At 37.7% G+C, this 20,184-nt stretch overlaps 2 protein-coding genes across 2 annotated transcripts; one reads left to right on the top strand and one right to left on the bottom strand.

Annotated features, from left to right (window-relative positions):
* Positions 1-300: 300 nt before the first annotated feature.
* LOC139939314 (EF-hand calcium-binding domain-containing protein 6-like) lies at positions 301-17,595 on the top strand. Its single transcript, XM_071935092.1, has 20 exons — positions 301-914; positions 1,226-1,317; positions 4,209-4,381; positions 5,331-5,397; positions 6,688-6,848; positions 7,442-7,579; positions 7,756-7,894; positions 8,081-8,215; positions 8,585-8,733; positions 9,590-9,703; positions 9,857-9,967; positions 10,485-10,664; positions 11,051-11,273; positions 11,600-11,724; positions 12,261-12,558; positions 12,800-12,886; positions 13,887-13,972; positions 14,092-14,170; positions 14,494-14,559; positions 15,078-17,595. Exons 1-20 carry the CDS (start codon positions 545-547, stop codon positions 15,291-15,293), a joined length of 3,009 nt encoding a protein of 1,002 aa, XP_071791193.1. The 5' UTR covers positions 301-544; the 3' UTR covers positions 15,294-17,595.
* Positions 17,596-17,751: 156 nt separating this feature from the next.
* LOC139939316 (small nuclear ribonucleoprotein E-like) lies at positions 17,752-20,184 on the bottom strand. The gene is made up of 5 exons (XM_071935093.1): positions 20,020-20,184; positions 19,348-19,374; positions 18,894-18,956; positions 18,631-18,709; positions 17,752-18,084 (listed from the first exon to the last, which is right to left on the bottom strand). The coding sequence occupies exons 1-5, from the start codon at positions 20,068-20,070 to the stop codon at positions 18,029-18,031; spliced, it is 276 nt and encodes a 91-aa protein (XP_071791194.1). The 5' UTR covers positions 20,071-20,184; the 3' UTR covers positions 17,752-18,028.

Raw genomic sequence — 20,184 nt, 5'->3', positions numbered from 1 at the left:
CCCTCTAAACCCGTATCTAGGCAATGACTGGAATGATCCACTATTAACACGGGGTAGACTTACTCTTCAGAATAGAGTGGTGATTGTTTTTACCAGATCTATGCATTGTTTTGAGTGACTGTAATTAACTTGAAAAGGTGTAACAAATATTTGTTCTAAATTTTTTTAGGGAGGTACTTTTAGACACTTTGATTTGGTTTGATTTAATCGGATGTGTTCTGGTTTACTTGTTAGCACCCCTGCAAGAAAATAGAAAAGTCATGTACACCTGTCTTAGCACTTCCAACTCGTGTGTATGTACTTGTGTACGGCTGATAGTGTTGATAATACTTTTATAAATTTAATGACATTAAACGTCTTGAATTAATTAATTAAACACCAAATCTCACCTTTTATCTCAACTTGGATCTTTTACCGAAGGAACATCGAGCTTTTGAGACTACCATTGTAGACATAGCAAGCACTTCGTCATGTTTGGGGTTTTCTCAACGTAAAGAAACACTTTTTTTACAGCAAGTTTTTGGGTGGAAATTGTACCGCCATCATGGCGACCGGTGTAGTGCAAAATCGCCGACCAACAACTTCAGGTGGAAGACTGTCGAATTTACCCGTCATAGAACACCCTAGATCTCGTCTGGGCGATAGAAACACCCTGAATATACGAGGAACAAACCGAGGGGATCTCATTTCCCCCCTGGGTCGATGTTCACCTCCGTCCGGCGACGAACTCAAGGCGGGTTTCGAGGGAGCAGCCAACGGGGTGAAATCGAATTTACCCCCTTTGAAGAAAGGCGAGAGTGAGCCGGTGTACGCTCGGGAGACGGAGAATAGATATCTTGGGGCGTCTCTGGATGGTGCTCCTAGAAGAGGCACAGGAACACGAAAACACAATAGAATGTTAACATGGCCCCCAGGTAAGACTGACACTAAATAAAGTTACTGTTAAAATAACTTATTTCTATCTTCTAAGTTCTACTTTGTAGTACTGCTATATTTATTATGCTAAAAATAACTTAAGTAATTTATCAGTGGTCAGAACGATAGAATACTAGTTAGTAATCAATGTACACCCAGATTCTAGCTTATATTATGTACTACTAGTACTGTAGTTGTAGTTGTAGTTATAATTGAGTTATAGAGTTAATGTTTATAAACAGTGTTTGTACTTTTTATCTCTGCTGGTTTAGTGAAATCCTTTCAAATCATCTTATAATATTTGTTACAGTTCATGAGCAGCGAGCAGGTGACCGAAGAGCACAGACTGCCAAAGTACAAGGGGTCGCAGGCACACCAAGAAGAAAATACATCCCGGAAGAGGTAAACCAAGCTGACAAATAAGTTACAATTTTTAAACATATAATCTTTTAGTTGCAATAACGAAACCCTCCTGCCGACGGCGGAGCCGCAGGAGGGTTACGTTATTGCAACTAATAGTCTTTATACTATTGTTTTTATTTTGTTAACCCTTAGTACAGTAAATATTATAACCCCCCCCCCCCTCCCCAATCTTCCCACGGTTGTAGATTTTTAGTCAAAGATAGTCTTGTAAACAAAAAGGTATGATACTCAAATAATTGATGTCTTGATGCTGTTTGCCACATTATTTGTACTGCTTTACTGAAGGAAAAGTAGTTGTCTTTCTCCACATACCAGTACCTTGCTGTGGTATGAAAGCCATACACAAAAATCTACACATGAGGTAGTACTATAAACAAATACCAGTTTGTACACTTAAAGGAACACGGTGCCTTGGATCGGTCGAGTAGGTCTTTGAAAAGCGTTTGTAACCGTTTGTTATAAATTGCATATGGTTAGAAAGAGGATTTAAAAGTAGAATACAATGATCCACACAAATTTGCCTCGAAAATGCATGGTTTTCCGTTTACTTTACGAACTAACACGGTCGGCCATTTATGGGAGTCAAAAATTTGACTCCCATAAATGGCTGACCGTGTTAGTCGACGAGGAAAAAGGAAAACCATGCAATTTCGAATGATACTTGTGTGGATCATTATATTCTACTTTTAAAATATCTTTCTAATCATATGCATTTTATAACAAACGGTTAAAAACGCTTTTCAAAGACCAACTCGACCGATCCAAGGCAACGTGTTCCTTTAAGAATACTGATATAATGTTGATTTAGCCAAATATACCACCCCTACTTTTTGTATGAGCACATTTGCCTTGACCCACGGAATTTTGATGGTGGGTATAATCCTATCTAAACGCATGCCACTGCGTTTTCTAATGTGTTTGCACGCTCCAACTCGATGTTTACATCCCTCCTTCATTTGTTGACAAATATGTCCCACCGAGTCACCAACGCCCCATTCAGTCTCGAGAGTGTGACAACAGACCTACTGTTCATCCCCTAATCCACTTTAAATAGTCCGCCTGCAAAAGTTGTCCACAGATCACTGGGTAAACAAAACTACAAAACTAGAAGGCCACCCGTGTTTGTTTAACCACTAGATGGTGTGGACAGAGGGGGCAAGAAATCAATTCTTGTTTGTGGGGTTGCACAAAAGCACCAGATAAACACACACAAATATTTTACTAATGTTGTTGTTGGAAACGATGATAAACTGAAATGGTCCAACCAATTGAGATTTCTAATAATTATTAACCAATGTGATTATGAGTTGTATGCAAACAGTAGATTTTGTAAACACTGAAGAATGTACTTGGAATACGTGGTGCAACTTGAGATAGAAACCATTTAAAATGTTTAAACCGTTGTTTTTTTTGTTAGTTTTTTCTAAACGCACAACAGATCTCCTCTACTTTTTGTTAGATATAAGAAGATTGAAAGAAAAAAACACTTCACCACTTCACAAATGATGATGTGTAAACACACTAAATAATTCTGGATAGAAATACGGTTGACGACGTTTATACACACATAACAACTTCGAAGCAACCTCTTTCGAGTGTGGTCAGTTGCCTGGACAACAGGACAACCCATTGTGTTTTGTGAACTGTAACACCTGTACAGGGGTATGATTCGACTCCGATGTTCAAAGAAGGACAAAGGGTACTGGAATACATGACCTTTATCCTTTCATGCAAAAATACTTCAAAGGCAAAAAATTAAAGGCTGGCTCAAGAGAAGCATCACGTTATGACCTTGTATATATATTTTGTAAGTTGATCCATGGCTCAACTTTCAGTGGTAAATAAAAAGTGAAACTGACATGATTAGGAAAGTTTCACAATATCAAGCAAACCTGATAAAAGTTTTACAGCCAAAGTTTTACTCTCAATAGATATTTTTTCTTTATTGGAATTCCTTTTGAGTTTCTGGTAATGAAAATATATTTACAGGGACTAGCTCAATTTTCCTTTTGCCGTAGGCAACTTTAGTCGACTATGTTCATACCCCTAGTCTCTTCCTTACCACAAGTGACTTGGTCAACTGCACTCAAACCCCTCTTCTTTACCATAGGTGACTGTAGCCAACTGCATCTATACCCCTGTTCCTTACCATAGGTGACTGTAGCCAACTGCACTCATACCCCCTGTTCCTTACCATAGGTGACTGTAGCCAACTGCACTCATACCCCCTGTTCCTTACCATAGGTGACTTTAATCGACTGCACTCATACCCCCTGTTCCTTACCATAGGTGACCTTAGTCGACTGCACTATACCCCTCTTCCTTACCATAGGTGACTTTAATCGACTGCACTCATACCCCTTGTTCCTTACCATGGGTGACTTTAATCGACTGCACTCATACCCTTACTTCCTTACCATAGGTGACTTTAGTTGACTGCACTCATACCCCCTCTTCCTTACCATAGGTGACCTAAGTTGACTGCACTCATACCCCCTCTTCCTTACCATAGGTGACCTAAGTTGACTGCACTCATACCCCCTCTTCCTTACCATAGGTGACCTAAGTTGACTGCACTCATACCCCCCTCTTCCTTACCATGGTGACTTATATAGTAGGAATATTGCTAAGTACTCTGAAAATATAATCTAACTTTTCAAGATTTCCAGATAGTTTCCGCAAGAATTTTCACAATCCTTCCAGAGCTCTCTGTAGAATTGCAACAAATACGTTTAAAACATTTCATTGCAAACTCTTTCTTTCACAATCTGACAAAAAGAAACAAGACCAACAATCCCACACTTGAAAGATTGAAACTGAAATTTATTTGGATTTAATTTTCTTTCAATTTTGTTCCTATTTTTCTTTAGCTTTATGAAATGATCCGAGAGCGGTTGACCACAGGTTTCCACGGTCTCCAGCAACTCTTCCGTGCCAATGACCCCCAGGGCAACGGCACCGTGTCAAGGGTCGCCTTATCCCGCATCCTCTACCACCTAGTTGGGTACCTCACCAGAGATGAAGTCCAAAACTTTCTGACAAGGTACGTAATTTCATACTCCTGTGACTGCAAATGTTGACGTCACAGCTCCATATTCACTGTGAATGTTTCACAGGAGTTGGGCTGTGGGCAACTCTTCCAAATTTGTGACGTCAAAGTTGGTATCACATTCGCATTCGCAGGAAGAATGAACCAGGCTTTATTATTGTAGTGTTTGTTTGAAGATTAGACCTTTAAAGAAAAACTCTGGTCCTGTGAATGTTTATCTGATACACTTTTAATGTTTGATTTAATAATAATAATAATAATAACCCGTTTTTATATAGCGCTTTTCACACCCGGAGGGTGTCCCAAAGCGCTTCACATTATTACCCCTGGTCACTGGGCCTTAATTCACTCCTTAAACCATCTCAGCTCCCTGGTGGGGAGTATGCAGCCTGTGCAACATTAATATGCGCTACTCGGCTAAATCAATCACAAGAACCATCTCTGCCCTCACAGGTACCCATTTACCCCTGGGTGGAGAGAAGCAATTACAGTTAAGTGTCTTGCTCAGGGACACAAGTGTCACGACCGGGATTCGAACCCACACTCTGCTGAACAGAAGCATCAGAGCTTGAGTTCGGTGCTCTTATCCGCTCGGCCACGACACCCTGTTGATTTACTAAAGATTGTAGCCCTTACCCGATCATTTTCTCATTGTACCATCTATTAATACCAGGGCCTAATTTTGTGGAGCTGCCTAGGAGGGGGGGGTCACAAAGAGTTAAGACTAATCTTATAGGGCGAGTTACTCGACCTAACTTAGCCCCAAGGTTTTAATAACCCTAGTCCTAAGTTCAGAGTATCTTTGTGAAGTCGACCCCAGGTTAACAAGATTGTCAAAATCAGATAATACACTTTGAAAAGTTGTCTGTCTGAGTTTATCTAAAGAGAGTCGTTCATAGACACATTTCTTAAGAGTTTGTTGCTGTTGATATATCTTTTATAGAGTTGGACTTCAGGAATCAGAGACGGTCTCCTTTGATAGTTTCATATCCTGCTTTCGTGACAACGAGGTAAGTTTCTATGTCTCGGTCCCTGTATACACAATGAAAGTAAAGGTTTTAAATCTCAGTTGACAGAAAAGGAACCAGATGATTGTTTTTATTCCAGCTTCGGTTTGGGGTAAAGACACTGGACACTATTGGTAAATTGTCAAAGACTAGTCTTCACAGTTGGTGTATCTCAACATATGCATAAAATAACAAACCTGTGAAAATTTGAGCTCAATTGGTTGTCGATGTTGCGAGATATTAATGAAAGAAAAAAACACCGTTGTCGCACAGATGCTTGATTCCGAGACCTCAAATTCTAAATCTGAGGTCTCAAAATCAATTACTTCTTTCTTGAAAACTTTGTCACTTCAGAGGGAGCTATTTCTTACAATGTTTTATACTAATCAACCTCTCCCCATTACTGTATACCAAGTAAGGTTTCATGATAATAATTAATTACCAATAGTGTCCCACTACCTTTAAAGGCCATGGCTGAATTACTGGCTGTGGCTTGGTTACGTGAACATGCGTTGAATTGCAGGATGGCCAAAGTAATGCCCTCTGTAACATCCACAGCTATAGCGGACACAAAGTGAATGGCAGAGAAGTTAAAAATAGCACCAGTGGATAACCTTATTCCATTCTATCTACAAGTCCTGGGGTCGATTTCACAAAGGTAGTCCTAACTTAGGACTAGTCCTAAGCAATGCTAAGAGACAGGACTGGTCCTAAGTTAGGACCAGTAACTCATCCTAACTTAGGACTGGTCCTATCTCTTAGCATTGCCTAGGACTAGTCCTAAGTTAGGACTACCTTTGTGAAATCCACCCCTGTTGATCTAATTTACCTGGCGTCATCATCAAAATTATCTTGGCTGTGCCATTGTGGGAGTCGTTGTCCCATTGTTATACAATGTGTTGTGCGCAGCGTTTATATACTCTCTTACCATAATTTACTCTCATGGTGTCAAGCTTGACAGACATTGAATAGCCGTGTGTAACATTGGTGCAATGGGACATTATGTATCTTCTTTGTTTTGGATCCCGAACTGCTCTCAAATATGTCTTATTACTATCAATAAGGAAATGTGTTTTTAAAATAAATACGTGTCAACTTATTCTTATTGAGCTTATAGCTATATTCAACCTCTCCTCCTATAAAATGCAGAAACATAATTTACTTTCTTGGTAACTTGGTACTTATCCCAGCTCTTTGCACACTTATTTATGCATACAAGCTTTTTGTTGCAATGAAGCAAAACAGAAAAAGAAGACATTTGTCACAAAAGAGTTTGTTTCTTGTTTGTGGTAGACGGTAAAGCGTGAGTGGTTAAGCCCAGTTGCCAGGAAGGAATTCTCTGCAGAGCGTAAGAAGCTACCTCTAGAGGAGCATCTACGCTCCAAGAGACTAGCCCCGGAAATGGTGACTGCTACATACGCAAATGCAGTACTGAAAGAGAAATGCAGACATAGGTAAGAATTACACTGTTTAGCTTTCTATCATACTTTGGATTTGAACAAAGAAAATATGACTGGAGCGAGACTTGAACCAATGACCTCCTGATTAACATACCGGTGCTCTACCGACTGGGCTATCTAGCCCTATGTTGGGGGTCTTCCTTTGTTCAGGTTACAGTCATGAGCCATATTACCGTTAGCTGCCATGTGGCCAGGGATCACATCCAAATTTAAGATACAACCTGTGAACTTCCTACTCTTAACTTGCTTTTGTGCTAACCAATGATTGTTAAAATTCTTGGCAGATGTGTTAATGAAACAAGCAACAATTTAATTAAAAACTTGCTTAGCGCAAAGCAATTGTGCTGATCAGGGAAAGATTACCAGCCAAACTACTCTGTTTAATGTACGATTGTATCCGGCTTATTTATTGCAGAAAAATTGTTTAAAGCACTATCGCCTGCTTCAGCAGCTACATAAAGTTAGGCCCAGAAAAACACAATCATTACCTCTTTAGCGTTTTATCTCAAGGAATGGCTAATTCAGCAGAGAAAGGTACTTTTCTCAAACATTTTTTAATCATATAATTTGTTATGATTTACTTGCAGTGATTTTGACCTCCAGAAGCATCTAGCTCCGTCTTGCTTCGATACAGGTGCAGTTATCTTACCTCCACAGCTTGAAGAATGTCTTGCAAGTATTGGAGTCCGACTAGACGACTATGAAATGCAGAAGTTTTGGGAAAGGTTTGTCAAAATCTTATATCTTTGTTTGGTTTGGTTGGAAGTTAAACTGATAATATTACAAGAGGATAGTTTCGACCATTTCCCAGTTTTCATGATTTATCCTTTTCGATGGAAAACCACCTGGGGCTCAGTTTATATCATTACAATAATGAATACTGCTTATGTTTAATCGTCAGATATGATTTAGAGAATACTGGAGCCATCAACAGCAGTTGGTTCCTTCTTCAAATCGGTCTAGACAATAGAGGGAGGTATTTAGGACGAGCGAGAACCGCACCACCAAGAGTCAGAAATCAACCCAAGACACCCTGGGTGGTAAGAAAATTTTGATTGTTTTCTTGTTTTGTTAACTCTATGTAATTTGTCTATTTTAACTTATTATTGTACTGCATCCTTTGGCTGTGATGGTCTTTGTTTTTAATAAGTCATTTCAAATCAAATCAAATCAAGTCAAAGGTCAATTTTAAACACATATTTGATTAAGATTATTCTCGTTCTTAGCCCCAGATTCTTGAAGAAGGCCAAGAACCTTTTGATGAAACGGAGAACGTAGAAATACCATCAGCGGAACCTTCACTAGCTACAGATTTACCGAGAGCACCGTCTGTAGATGTCATTTCTTTTCTACTGAGGAAGGTATGACCAAAAAACTCATTCGTTTTATTTTTAAGTTCATTTCAAAAGCTGGAGTTCTTCAGATGCCACGATTCAAATAAATTTCAATATATAAAATCACTCTAGATGCTTGCATACGAATCGAGAAATAGACAGACAACTTTATAATAGGTTTAGATACTTTGCAAACTAGAGGTACGTCAAAGATAGATTTGAAAAAATACATTTATATTTATTCATCTCACTCCGAAGGTAGCTTTTATGTCTCAAAGTTAGAATTTTTGAGACGTGTTAAATCACAGTAACAATATACAACCAAACGGTTTCTAAAGCCTATGTATTTTTTGCCTTTAAAGCCCATTTTAACTTCTTTATTCCTTCTGTATACAGATGGAGCAAAACTATCACAGTTTCCTGATGGGGTTTGAGCATTTTGACTGTTCCAACGACACCACCATCTCTCGGGCCCAATTCCGCAATGTCCTGCTGGAGTATGACTTACCCATGGTGCCGACAGAGATGGAACAACTACTAGAAAGGTAACCATTGATATGATAGCATTGTTATATCCTTCAGGGTGTAGGGGGCTGTGTGTGTTTGTCTTAGATGATTGCAGTAAAGGAGATATTGACTTTGACTTCAGGTTGTGACTCTATTAGGTTGTTTCATTATATCGGTGATGGGAAATGACAGAGCGGAGCGGAGACTGTTATTGTTTTTTACGGCGCTCTGGAAGTGTTGTTCAACATTTTTAGAACCTGCCCTGAGGCCATGTTGTAGGATGATAACATTAATGTTTGACAATATCTTAAAGGCAGTGGACACTATTGATAATAACTCAAAATAATTATTAGCATAAAACCTTTGTTGATTACGGGTAATGGGGAGAGGTTGATAGTATAAAACATTGTAAAAAACAGCTTGCTCTGAAGTAACGTACTTTTTGAGAAAGAAGTAATTTTCCATGAATTCGATTTTGAGACCTCAGATTTAGAATTCGAGGTCTCGAAATCAAGCATCCGAAAGCACACCACTTCGTGTGACCATGGTACGACAAGGGTGTTTGTGTCTTTCATTAATATCTCGCAACTTCGACGACCAATTGAGCTCAAATTTTCACAGGTTTATTATGTTATGCATATGTTGAGATACACCAACTGTGAAGACTAGTCTTTGACAATTACCAATAGTGTCCAGTGTCTTTAAGATGAGTTATCTCTTAATGACAATACCCTAAAGTAAGATGTCTTCCAGATGATGAAAATTTGTGTCTTGGGATGATAACGTCTTGAAAATATTTTTCCTTTTTCTAGGGGGCCTTAAATTTTATTGTTTGAATATAATAAAGTGTTCGTGTAATGATTAAAAAATAAATATTATGGTCTAAATTGACAGAGTTGGCCTTCGACGTAAAGACGGTCGAGTAAACTACAAGGATTTTCTAAATAGGTTTATGTCACGGATGGACAGCGGTATTGCGCACCGAGTCATCATGGATAACTCACACAGGTATGTCTGTCTGGCTGTCTGTTTGTCTGTCTATCTTAATAATCTTCCCCTCAAACATTATTCAAATCGAGATGGTAGTTCCTTTGTAACGTTGTGTTTTTTAATTAAAAAATCTATAAATTAATTTTGAATTTAATCCTTCCCCCTCTGCAGATTCAACACCAGAGCCCAAACACCTGCTGGAAATCTAACAGCCCAAGATGCTGAAGCCAAATTAGTAGAAATGTTTCACAAGGACTTTCTCAAGCTTCTCGCTACGCTCAAGTAAGTACTCCTAAATACTCAGGAATTCTTTGCCAGACGAGTTAAGGGTCACAACTAATCTGTCATCATTCAATGTCGTGACTAAATTTTTGAGCTGGTTTCATTTGAACTGGTTTGCTAGCGACCGGCGCCTATGAATGGTCCTCCAGATACTGTGTGCCATGTGCGTTTTCTGTTATTTCATCTTATCACAGCTTGCAAAAGAAAGAGCAAAATTAAGTTCCTTTGAGCCGTCAACTCATCGAGTTGGGCACTGCATCCTTAAGCCTTCTCAAGAGTTTTTCTCAAGATCATCCCTGTTCCAATAAGCGCTGCCTTCTGTAACAGAATTATCCTCGCGCGTTTGTCCCTGTTTCATCAAGATTTTCCCCTGTAATCACTACAGGGACTTCTTTCACTTTCCACTGAAAAATCTTACAAAGTTTCCTGGCCAGGTCTTGGAATATTTGAATCTTCTTTTGAAATTATTATCATTGCATGATATTAATCTATTTTATTGTTTCATTTTGATTTTCAGGAGTCAAGACCAGTACAATCTAAAGTTGATCACCCAGAAGCAGTTTAGAGACAGTATCGATCGAGTCTTTAATATTTGCATGACGGATATACAACTGGATCAGATACTCATGGACATGGGGGTAGCCCTTGATGACCTGGTGCCGTATCCTGAATTCCTCGCAGTTTTCAATCGGAAAAGGTAACTTTTTTGTTTCATTTCAATTAATTTCTTTGTTTCACTGGCAAAAACATCAAACAACTACTTATGTTATTATTTTATACTTGTAATTTTGATTTTTGTTTTTGATTTTTTTTTCTGTGAAGTTTATAATAAATTGAATTGAAATTGAATTTTAATGATTCACAACGATTACAAAAGAAAGTTGTTGGTTTTATTTGAAGGTTTAATGTTCTAACTTTCTAGTGAGTCAGTATTTCCCATTAAGGTAAATAATTCATTTTTAGTTCAATATATAGTAATACAAGTTTTGAAATACATCTTTGGTTTGATATCTTTTAAAAACCAAATGTAGGTATAATATTGACAGTGTTGAATTGATTTGTTTTGTGTTTTTCCTCTTCAAGACAACCTCTTGTGCTACGCTCACCAACCCCTCGACCCCAATCTCAACTGGGTGCTGGGTACGTTACGCCCAGGGTACCCACACCAGAGGAGTACATAGTTCCCCCCAACCTTGCTGGGTCCATGGAGTTTGGGGATAAGAAGCCTGAAGCGGAGGATGGAGCAGCCGTCTTGGGACATACTAGGAGAAAAGGAATGGACACAAGATATAGACCCGTTAAGGAGGTAGGTTACTCAAACAGCGCTTTGTCACACCAGAGGGACGTCTCAAAGTGCTTCCAAAGCACTCAATATTTTTTTCTGCGAAGTATGCAGAGCTTTGCTCAAAATGTAAGACCCATTTGTTTACATGAGACCATGGTCCCAATAAGCCATTTGAGATATGGTGGACACAATACCATAGTTAGTGGTCTGACGTTTCGACCCTACCAGAGACTTTCTTGAAGGTTAAAAAATATAGGCCCTTTATCTCAAAGGTCATTATCATGCCTTGAATGTGATTTGACGAAAAAAATTGTTCCCTCAAAATATTCTTATCAATTCAATTTCAGATGGAAGACGCCATCGAGGAAATACTGAGGAGGAGAGGTTATGAGGCTCAGGAGGCATATCATAAGATTGATCGCAAGGCAACGGGAAGACTGTCTAAGACACAACTGCATCAGTGGCTACAACAGTAAGACGCTGTTCTTTCTAAACTATCCATAAAATCACATCTATGATGCAATGTTCATGGGACTGTTACAATCACAGCCGAATTTTGTAATATCAATTCCTGCCTTCAGTTCCACTGAGTTTCTTCATTTCTATGTTTTCTTTCTTGTAGCCCTTTACCTAGAGTGGCTTCAGCCTTGTTTTGGGCTAACTTGCATTAACAAAAAATAAAAAAAAATAAAAAATTGCTTCTTGTTTGATTTTCAGGGATGAGAAATTCCAGCTTTTTATCTGAATTCAGACTTTTGACTAGTTGGCCTGTTGTAGCAAATCAGCCGTTATTTTGTCCACATCCTGCTCTGTGATCTTTTATCTAGTGCTATGGACACTGTTCCTAAAAGGCTTTGTGAAATCTAAACCCCACAAACTTACCAAAAGGTGTATTGGTATTTTTTTTTTCCATCTTAACTCCTAATGTTTGGATTCTAAGATCAAGTATTCTCTTTGATTCTCACTCCTGGAATTTTGTATGATTGATTTGTTGTTTGAATTCCCCAGGCTTGGTTTTCTTCTCCACCCAACGGAGCTTCAGACGCTCTGGAGTGCCTTAAACATCGCTAAGGACGGTCTCGTCCACTATGCAGAGCTCTTTGATTACTTTATCAATCGGACCAGGCAAAGAGGGGCTGCTCAACCAGCCAGGACCAACGCACCTCAGCAGCAACGAAAGGAGAGGGCCGTATTGAGGGAAACACAGTCCCAGCATCTTGGCTCTAAGAGACAGTCTGGTGAGGCTGCCTCCAGAGATATGTTTGGAACGCCAGCTGAGGATATTATTGTCAGGATAAGACCAGAGGTCAGTATAACAAATTAAAACAATAGTGCGGGAGTTCTTGGGCAGTCTGGTTAGTGTAGCGGTTTCTTTATTTTTTCTCTACCTCTAGGCCCCTGGTTCGAATCACACCGGGGGCACTTTGTGAAGTTCAGACGTTTTGTCTAGGGCCTTTTTATGTCCGCTGAGCATTTGTTTTCAACCATAATTCCACTTGCAAACATTAGTTCATTTTGTTCTTAATACCTTTTCTCTCAATACAAAGGTTCTACAAAATTGGGATGAACTGAAGAGATGTCTACGAGTTATGGACCCGTACGGAGTCGCCATGGTACCAATTCCACAGTTCCAAGTGAGTAGGCATATGGATGTTTATCAAAACTTTGAGTTTTGCTCGAGTTTAAGTGTTGAGAATTTGAGTTGATGTTCTATTAATTTTCAGTATTGTTATCATTGGTCATATGTAACTATTTGGTTGTATTGTAGTATTTTTGTCTGATGATTCTGTTTTCTTGTTACTGTGAGTTACGAATGTAAAAATAACATTGAATTCAATTGAATTGATATTTTACTGTTAGTCATTATTACTACCAAAGGTAATTTGTAACTCTTTGCTTGTATTGTACTTTTTTTCCCAATGGTACTGTTTCTTATTGAGAGTACGGATATAAATAATACATTGAATTGAATTGAATTGAATTGAATTTGTCATATGCATTTCTGATTTTGCACTTAATCACACCAGAGGGCGTTTCAGTGCTAGGATTTGTTATTTTATTTTACAATTAAAATGTATTTTGTGCATCGGTTTTGAAAATGCACAAATCTAGGCTCATTATGGTTCATTTCATCAACTGATATAAATAAAGAATAAAAAAATGTAGGCCTATGTCTTGCATAAATTACAAGTGATTCCTCTAAAGGAATTATAAAGTCTTTTTATTTTCATTTCTTTGCCTCTTATCCCCCCAATTTTCATCTGCGTATCTCTTTTCTACATTTGTATTTTCTGCAGTCACTTTTTTTATGACTGTTTATCTTTTGTAAGATGATTATGTTTTGTATTTTCATTTTTATCCTGTTCATATCATTGTATTTTAGCTTATTTGGCGCAATTTAGATTTAAATTAATAAAATATCTAAACAAATGTTTAAGTACCTCTGCATTTAGGAAGAGTATAGTTACACCAATTATTTCTAAACTTAATTTCTGTATTTTTATGATACAAACAATATTGTAATTCTAAAACATTCTAATTCAAATTCTAATTCCCCCCCCCCTGTTTTAATAAAGTCTCTTATTTTACTGTATGCATTATCTTTTTGATGTTCATTATTTCCCTTTTTCTTAGGATCTTCTTCATCATGTTAACATTAACCTATCCTCTGACCAACTGACACGACTCTGCTCTCGATTTGACTTCAGCCAGAATGGACAGTAAGTTGAACAATCCAGTTTCATTATGTAGCAGGAAAAATGGTTCTAAATCCTTCTCAGAAGACAGGAATCACATTGGCTTTATTTTCATATCTTGTTTGATTATTATTTTTTGCCAGGTTTCACTATCTACAATTTCTTCAACTGTTTGTTGAGTCCGGGAGTAGGAAGTCAAGCAAGTCTGGGACCCGGGTGTCGGTGAGTTCATTCAAATGTCTCTTCCAAATGTGATTTTAGGTTCCTGAAACTAAAGACCCAGTAATGTCTTTTAATCAAAATAAAGTAATAAACCACAAAGGAAACTGACAGGGTAAATTTGTAATAATTTGTGATTGAACAAAGACATGTTTGCGCTCTACCAATTGAGCTATCTAGCCCTATGTTGGTGGTTTACTTATTTTGTCAATATCTATATTTGGGGTGCCAGTCAGAAACCATACAACCTTAAGCTGTTGTGTAAACGGGGGATACACCCAAGTTTATGATGCAACCTTTAATCAAAATTATCTCCTCTCTTGCAGGACCCAAAAGGTAAAGGAAGTGATGAGATTACTGTGTCATCTGCCTTGATCAAGATCAGAAAACAGGTATAGTTTTTCGGTGATTTTTTTTGGGTCATCTAAGGGCGTTCTTTAGATTAGCTGCAATAATCTTCTTGGTCCGTCCCTTAGGTCTAAGACTATGACGGACCATGTGTAAAGTATGGCAAATGTTTCTGACAATTTTTCTCAACATTTTGGTTACATATAAAATGTTTGCAAAGTTTAACCTATGGTTCATCATAACCCTTCGGTCTTAGAAGGATGGGAGAATCATGGGTGACAATTGTAGTAACTGGTTTTGGATTACTATTTAAAAAGTTGTATTTTATGTTGTTAAACTTCTATTGAAAGAGCCCTCATTATAAGGTTTTTTAACGTTATGTTGTTATCTACTTTCTGAAATATTTAAATAGTTTATTTATTTGATGATTTTTAAAGAAGTAGGATTTTAAAGAGAAGGCCTTTAACAAAATAAGGTTCCCAGCAGGATACTGGAAGAAAAGAGCTTGAAATAAATTAAGTGTCCAAAAAACCTAACATATTTATTTTGAATTTTGTTTCAGCTTTTACAAGATTGGAAGAGCCTAAGAAGAGTTTTTAAGAAAGCCGATCTAAATAGAGATGGATCTTTGAGCGTGCCCGAGTTCCGTCGCATACTCGCTGAAAGTAAACTCCGCTTTGATGAAGAAGATTTCTATCACATCGTCTCGGAGCTTGATAAGAATCTTGACGGGAAGATCTCGTATGATGAATTCATATCAAGTATGATGTCGATTTGATGCATCTTCGGATTGGCGTAGTCTTATAAATCTTTCATCGCCTTCCCAGGTAGATGCTGAGAAAAGTTTTCCATATGTCGTCACAACAAAGGATGTCATCCCAATTTGGGATTTCGTCCCATTTAGGGATGTCATCATACCAAGAAAAATATTTTCTGAGTTTTGTCTTGAATGTATTGTTGTAAGGCTGTGACAGAATTGGCGCTACAGCTACGGCTAGATTTACACGTCATCATGCGTTGAAGTATAGCCTATCCTTAGAAACACCCTTCGCCACAGCCATAGTGTAGTTGTGCCCACTGATTTGGACTAATGTACAAACATTGACTGCTTCGAGTGCTATGGTTAAAACTACGACTCCCGAGGTGATCTCCAAAAGACTATTTATCATCTTCGTACACGTAATGTTCGTATGCGCGTTTCAGATACACAGATGCACAACCGATTGGGTTCGAGTTGGATAAAAAGACATCTGGGTACTGCACACCGTGTGATAGTCGTCGGACTATCACGCGGCAAACGATGCACTATCACCTGGCCGCCGTCTAGTAAAACTTGAGGCATATCATGTGACGCGCTCTTAACCAATGAAAAGGCAGAATATTTGTACAGGGTGTTATAAGGGCCAATTTATTCTTTTTCAAAGATGTCATCATCTGGCCGAGTGGTTGGGTTGGCGTAGTGGTATCTTTCCTAGCCTTCCACCTCTAGTACCCTGGTTAGAATCATGCAGGGGGCACTATGTGGATTGGGTTTCAGTCCCTGCCTGACTTGCATGTTTTTCCTGGAATATTTCTCTCTAGTTTTTTATTACACAGCAGGGACTAGTAAGTACACAGAGCACACACGAGCCCAGCTGGCTTTCACTTACGAAATGGACAAAAAATTGAAATACATAAAAACATAGTTATAGTATTTTGTGTGTTATGAATTCCATGTATTTTGTGTAGATATGCAATAGATTTACTGCAAGAGAATTATTATACTTGTTTTATAGTCATTATCAAGATGTAAATATTGAAATATTTGTGTTATTTTTCCTACTAAGAGGGCCATCAGGTAGCTGTAGGCTTAATGGGTTAATCTAGTTCTTGGAAGTAATTGCTTCCCCATCATCTTGGTTTCCCATTGAAGTCACTGCAGATCCAGCCTAGTACATAAAACATACAGCGCTGTAGGCGTGAGTGAAACGATGTACTGGACTCTATTTCAGTATTAGCAACAATTTATATCAATGGAGACAACTGCCTTTACTATCGAAATATTTTCTCTACCTAAATGGCGCCCACGCTGCTTTGTTCATATAACTCCATCCAGAGAAATCATGATCTTACCACAATGTTATTTGTACAAAATTCAAAACCTTTTTATTGTTCCGAAAAGAAATATTTATATAAAACTGCCTCCATTCGTGCCTTCTTTACCTATTCTATCTTATCTATGAAATCTATGAATTTTAAGTCAAACGGTAGTGTTTTGTACAGTATGTAGATGAAAAAGGAATGAAAAAAATTAAAGTGTTTTGGTATTTAGTGTACCGGGTAGTCTAACACTATAGGTGCTGACTGACTTTCACTTGTCAATTAAGCAAAGGTGTCCCAAAATGTTCAATACTAAATAATTGTACTGTTTAAATGTGACACAAAAACAGAAGTGTTTAAAGTAAGCGTTTGTATTATACAAAAACAGGCTGTGACTGAATTACTGCTTGGAATGTTCTTATCAGTGCAAAAACGTATCTCGATGTTGCCAAAACTTAGTATCTTAGAAAAGAATTGTACTTCGGTATTCTCTGCGCATACTTGTTTTGTGTGCGCACATGGAAATCCAATAAGCGAGATATGCAATGTGACAAATTCAAACAGTGCCATAACATTGATGCACTGACAAAACAAAACACAGGTTTGCCTTTCCTGGCAACTGTATACAGTTGTACATGTAACCCGTGTAAAAACACTCCCCCTTTTAAAACCAACCCATAGCAAGTTTCTACCTTCAATAAATCCTCAACATTCCTTAAGGTAAACTTCAACACAATTTCTTACATACACTCACACATACACAAATTAACACTTAATGGAATACGGAGACACTACTGAGAATTGTTTTCACCTAACAGTAAAAATCCACTCCATTATTTCATAAAACTAAATTAGCTTAATCAAACACAGCTGATCTACATGTGTTGATTTTCGACCAAAACAAATTTGTGTGATGATTTCTTAATTAAATAAGTTCTGGTGTACTTCTAATGTAAATAGAACATTAACCCTTCAGAGACTATTCACTCCTTTATAACCATCGTCATACACCCAGTCATGGTCAATATTGTGGAGTTTTTTACTTCTGTTTTCTTTTACAAGTGTCTGAAAAATAATGTCAAACAGATATGTTGTTTTGTTATAGAACCATGGACACATGAGAAAGTGTCAACTCAGGTCATGACCTTTAATTTGCCTGAGTGCCAGTAGGTCAGATCTTGTGGGTTTGTTGACAGCTGCTACAGGCATTTTGGTACAAGCTAGTTCTTGGCACTATCGTCTCTAAAGGGTTGAGCATGTACAATGTAGGTCATTGGAATGACCTTCGACCTTCTCAGTTGCTATGATACATGTAACAAAGAGAACAACAAAAAAAAACTGAAAAGACAAACAAACAAACATGATTCCTAAGTATATTTACAAAAATAATATCAAAGTTCCAAAGTTCCAGCTTGACGGAATGAAGGGTTTTCACTATTCTTGAGCGTTTTGTATTAACGTGATGTTATCTCCCTTTAGCATTATCCTTCCTGTAAAACAAAAACGAAACAATGAGTTAAATTTACCGTAACCATCTACAACCCCTTAAAATCCAACGGCAAGTAATGTTTTGTTGGACTGATTACTGACTACGTATTAAACTGAAATCAAACTGCTTGTTTTGTTAGAGGGGTGTTGTGGCCAAGCTGTTTAGGGCAGTGGAATCAAGTTCTGTAACTTACAGAATGTGGGTTTGAATCTAGGCCTGGTCAGTTGTGACACGTGTGTGTTCTTGAGCGAGGCACTTTATCATGATCTCTACTCTCCATCCAGGAGTACAAATGGGTACTGGTGAGAACTAGGGAGTAAGCTGTGTTGGACTAGCATCCTGTCCAGAGGGGATAGAAATATTCTCAGTCATTTAATGCCAAGGAAACCGGATATAAACACTGGCCTGACGAGCCATGCTAGCTTGGGTCAGACTTAACCGATTTAGAGGGTTAGAGTCTGTCGTCTTGCTAAAAAAAATGGTTCAAACAGTAGGAGGGTTGGATTCTGTTGAGACAAGAGCTTACTCTCTAAAACAATGAACTCACCGAGTGGTTTTCTTGCTTTTGTTTTAAGGTGAACCTCTTCTGCTTCATCCAAGACTAGATTCATGTATTCATCAAAACCCTGCAGACAAAATCAATTCCAAAGCGTCAATGCTTACCTCAAGTTTGTAGGTTTTATCAAGACCTCACAGGTTTAAAACAATGTTTGAACACTTGAACAGGTATTTCCACTTTTTTTTGACACAGTTTTCTCTGTTTTCCCAAGAAATCACATATCAATGGTAAATTATTATGTATTCACTTACGATAATATGTCCTTCAATGCGCATGTTGACCTGGTCATATAACCACACCTGAACTCTCGATCTCTGCAAGAAAAATATACACAAATCCACAAAGTTATAAAACTGACTAGCCACTAATAAAAGTAATATTAATATCAAATAAAGTTCTTAAATACACTATAACTTTACATCAAGAACGCAAGACAACAATCTTCAATCTCTAAAGAATCATTTGTGAGTTGTTGTTCGGCTGGAATTTCATCTCTTATAGAGGGCAAAACCAAGCGGCCATTTTCATTCTGCAAAGGGCACTTTGAATGGAAAATCTTGAAGGGGCGTCAAGGGCCAGTACCAGGGCGTCAAGCCTTGGCCGACAGTGCCTTTGTGTAATATATAGGCACCACGTCGTAGTCACTGTCTTTAATATTATAAAATACAGTTGTCGGGTACCGGTTCAGTCATTAGAAATACTTACGTTTTGTAAATATCTGAAGATAAGATTCTACAAAAGAAACAATTCAAAAAGTAAAGAGTTAAGGAAAGTAAACTATTCTGCTCACACAAAAATCCACACAATACAATACAATAACATTGCCTAGTAAATTTAAATCAAATTCAATCAAGTGAAGTATTTATAATTTACTTGTTCAATTCAAGTTGTTGGTATCAAAATTCAAATTTAAATTAAATAAATATTGCGCAGCTAGCTCTAAAACTTGATTGATGCTCTTCTTAAATTTATCGGATAAAATTCAGAAAGCATTTCATTTTTACAAGTATAAAATATAAAAATAAAAATCCCCCAAAATGATAAATTAATTTAAAAAAATAAAATGATATTGATAGTGATACAAATGATTATAGTGATACTGAAATAAATAGCGTTCCGTTATTGTCAAGTGAAGTTGTTGTCAAGTTCTAAAATATTTCAGGAGGAAAATACCAAGGCAAAATGAAGTGCAATTCTATTCATTGGATTCTCTCCTTCATGTCTTTTTGAAAGGTCGACTTGGTCATCCTATGGTCACTTTGGTGAGTCAATGAACAACGGAACAACCAACGCCAGACAACCGAAACGTTATAAAAAACGTTGAACAAAATCATCTAAAAAAACATAAATATTCCTGTAGACTTTTTAAAAGGATACAATGGGTTGAACCATAATCTTCTGCACTTTCTGACCCTTGTAGGCTGCCATGGCTGGAGTTGCTTCGGCTTTCCAGTCACTTGAAAAAAATTCAGCAAAAAATTGCTGTCGACGAAACGATAACGTTTGTTCTGTGTGCACGTGAAATGTCTAAAAAATGGCGGT

Source organism: Asterias amurensis, chromosome 7 (assembly GCF_032118995.1).
Source record: "Asterias amurensis chromosome 7, ASM3211899v1".
Classification (NCBI taxonomy): domain Eukaryota; kingdom Metazoa; phylum Echinodermata; class Asteroidea; order Forcipulatida; family Asteriidae; genus Asterias; species Asterias amurensis.
The sequence above is the reverse complement of the archived record's forward strand: the minus strand, read 5'-3'. Positions and strand labels throughout refer to the sequence as shown.

Coding starts and splice junctions, on each gene's coding strand:
- LOC139939314 (XM_071935092.1), top strand. CDS start 545: ATGGCGACCGGTGTAGTGCAAAATCGCCGACCAACAACTTCAGGTGGA. Junction 915..1,225: donor AATGTTAACATGGCCCCCAG/GTAAGACTGACA, acceptor TATTTGTTACAG/TTCATGAGCAGCGAGCAGGT. Junction 9,704..9,856: donor ATCATGGATAACTCACACAG/GTATGTCTGTCT, acceptor CCCCCTCTGCAG/ATTCAACACCAGAGCCCAAA.
- LOC139939316 (XM_071935093.1), bottom strand. CDS start 20,070: ATGGCAGCCTACAAGGGTCAGAAAGTGCAGAAGATTATGGTTCAACCC. Junction 19,375..20,019: donor AGATTATGGTTCAACCCATT/GTATCCTTTTAA, acceptor TTTCTTTTGTAG/AATCTTATCTTCAGATATTT. Junction 18,085..18,630: donor AAAAGCAAGAAAACCACTCG/GTGAGTTCATTG, acceptor TTTGTTTTACAG/GAAGGATAATGCTAAAGGGA.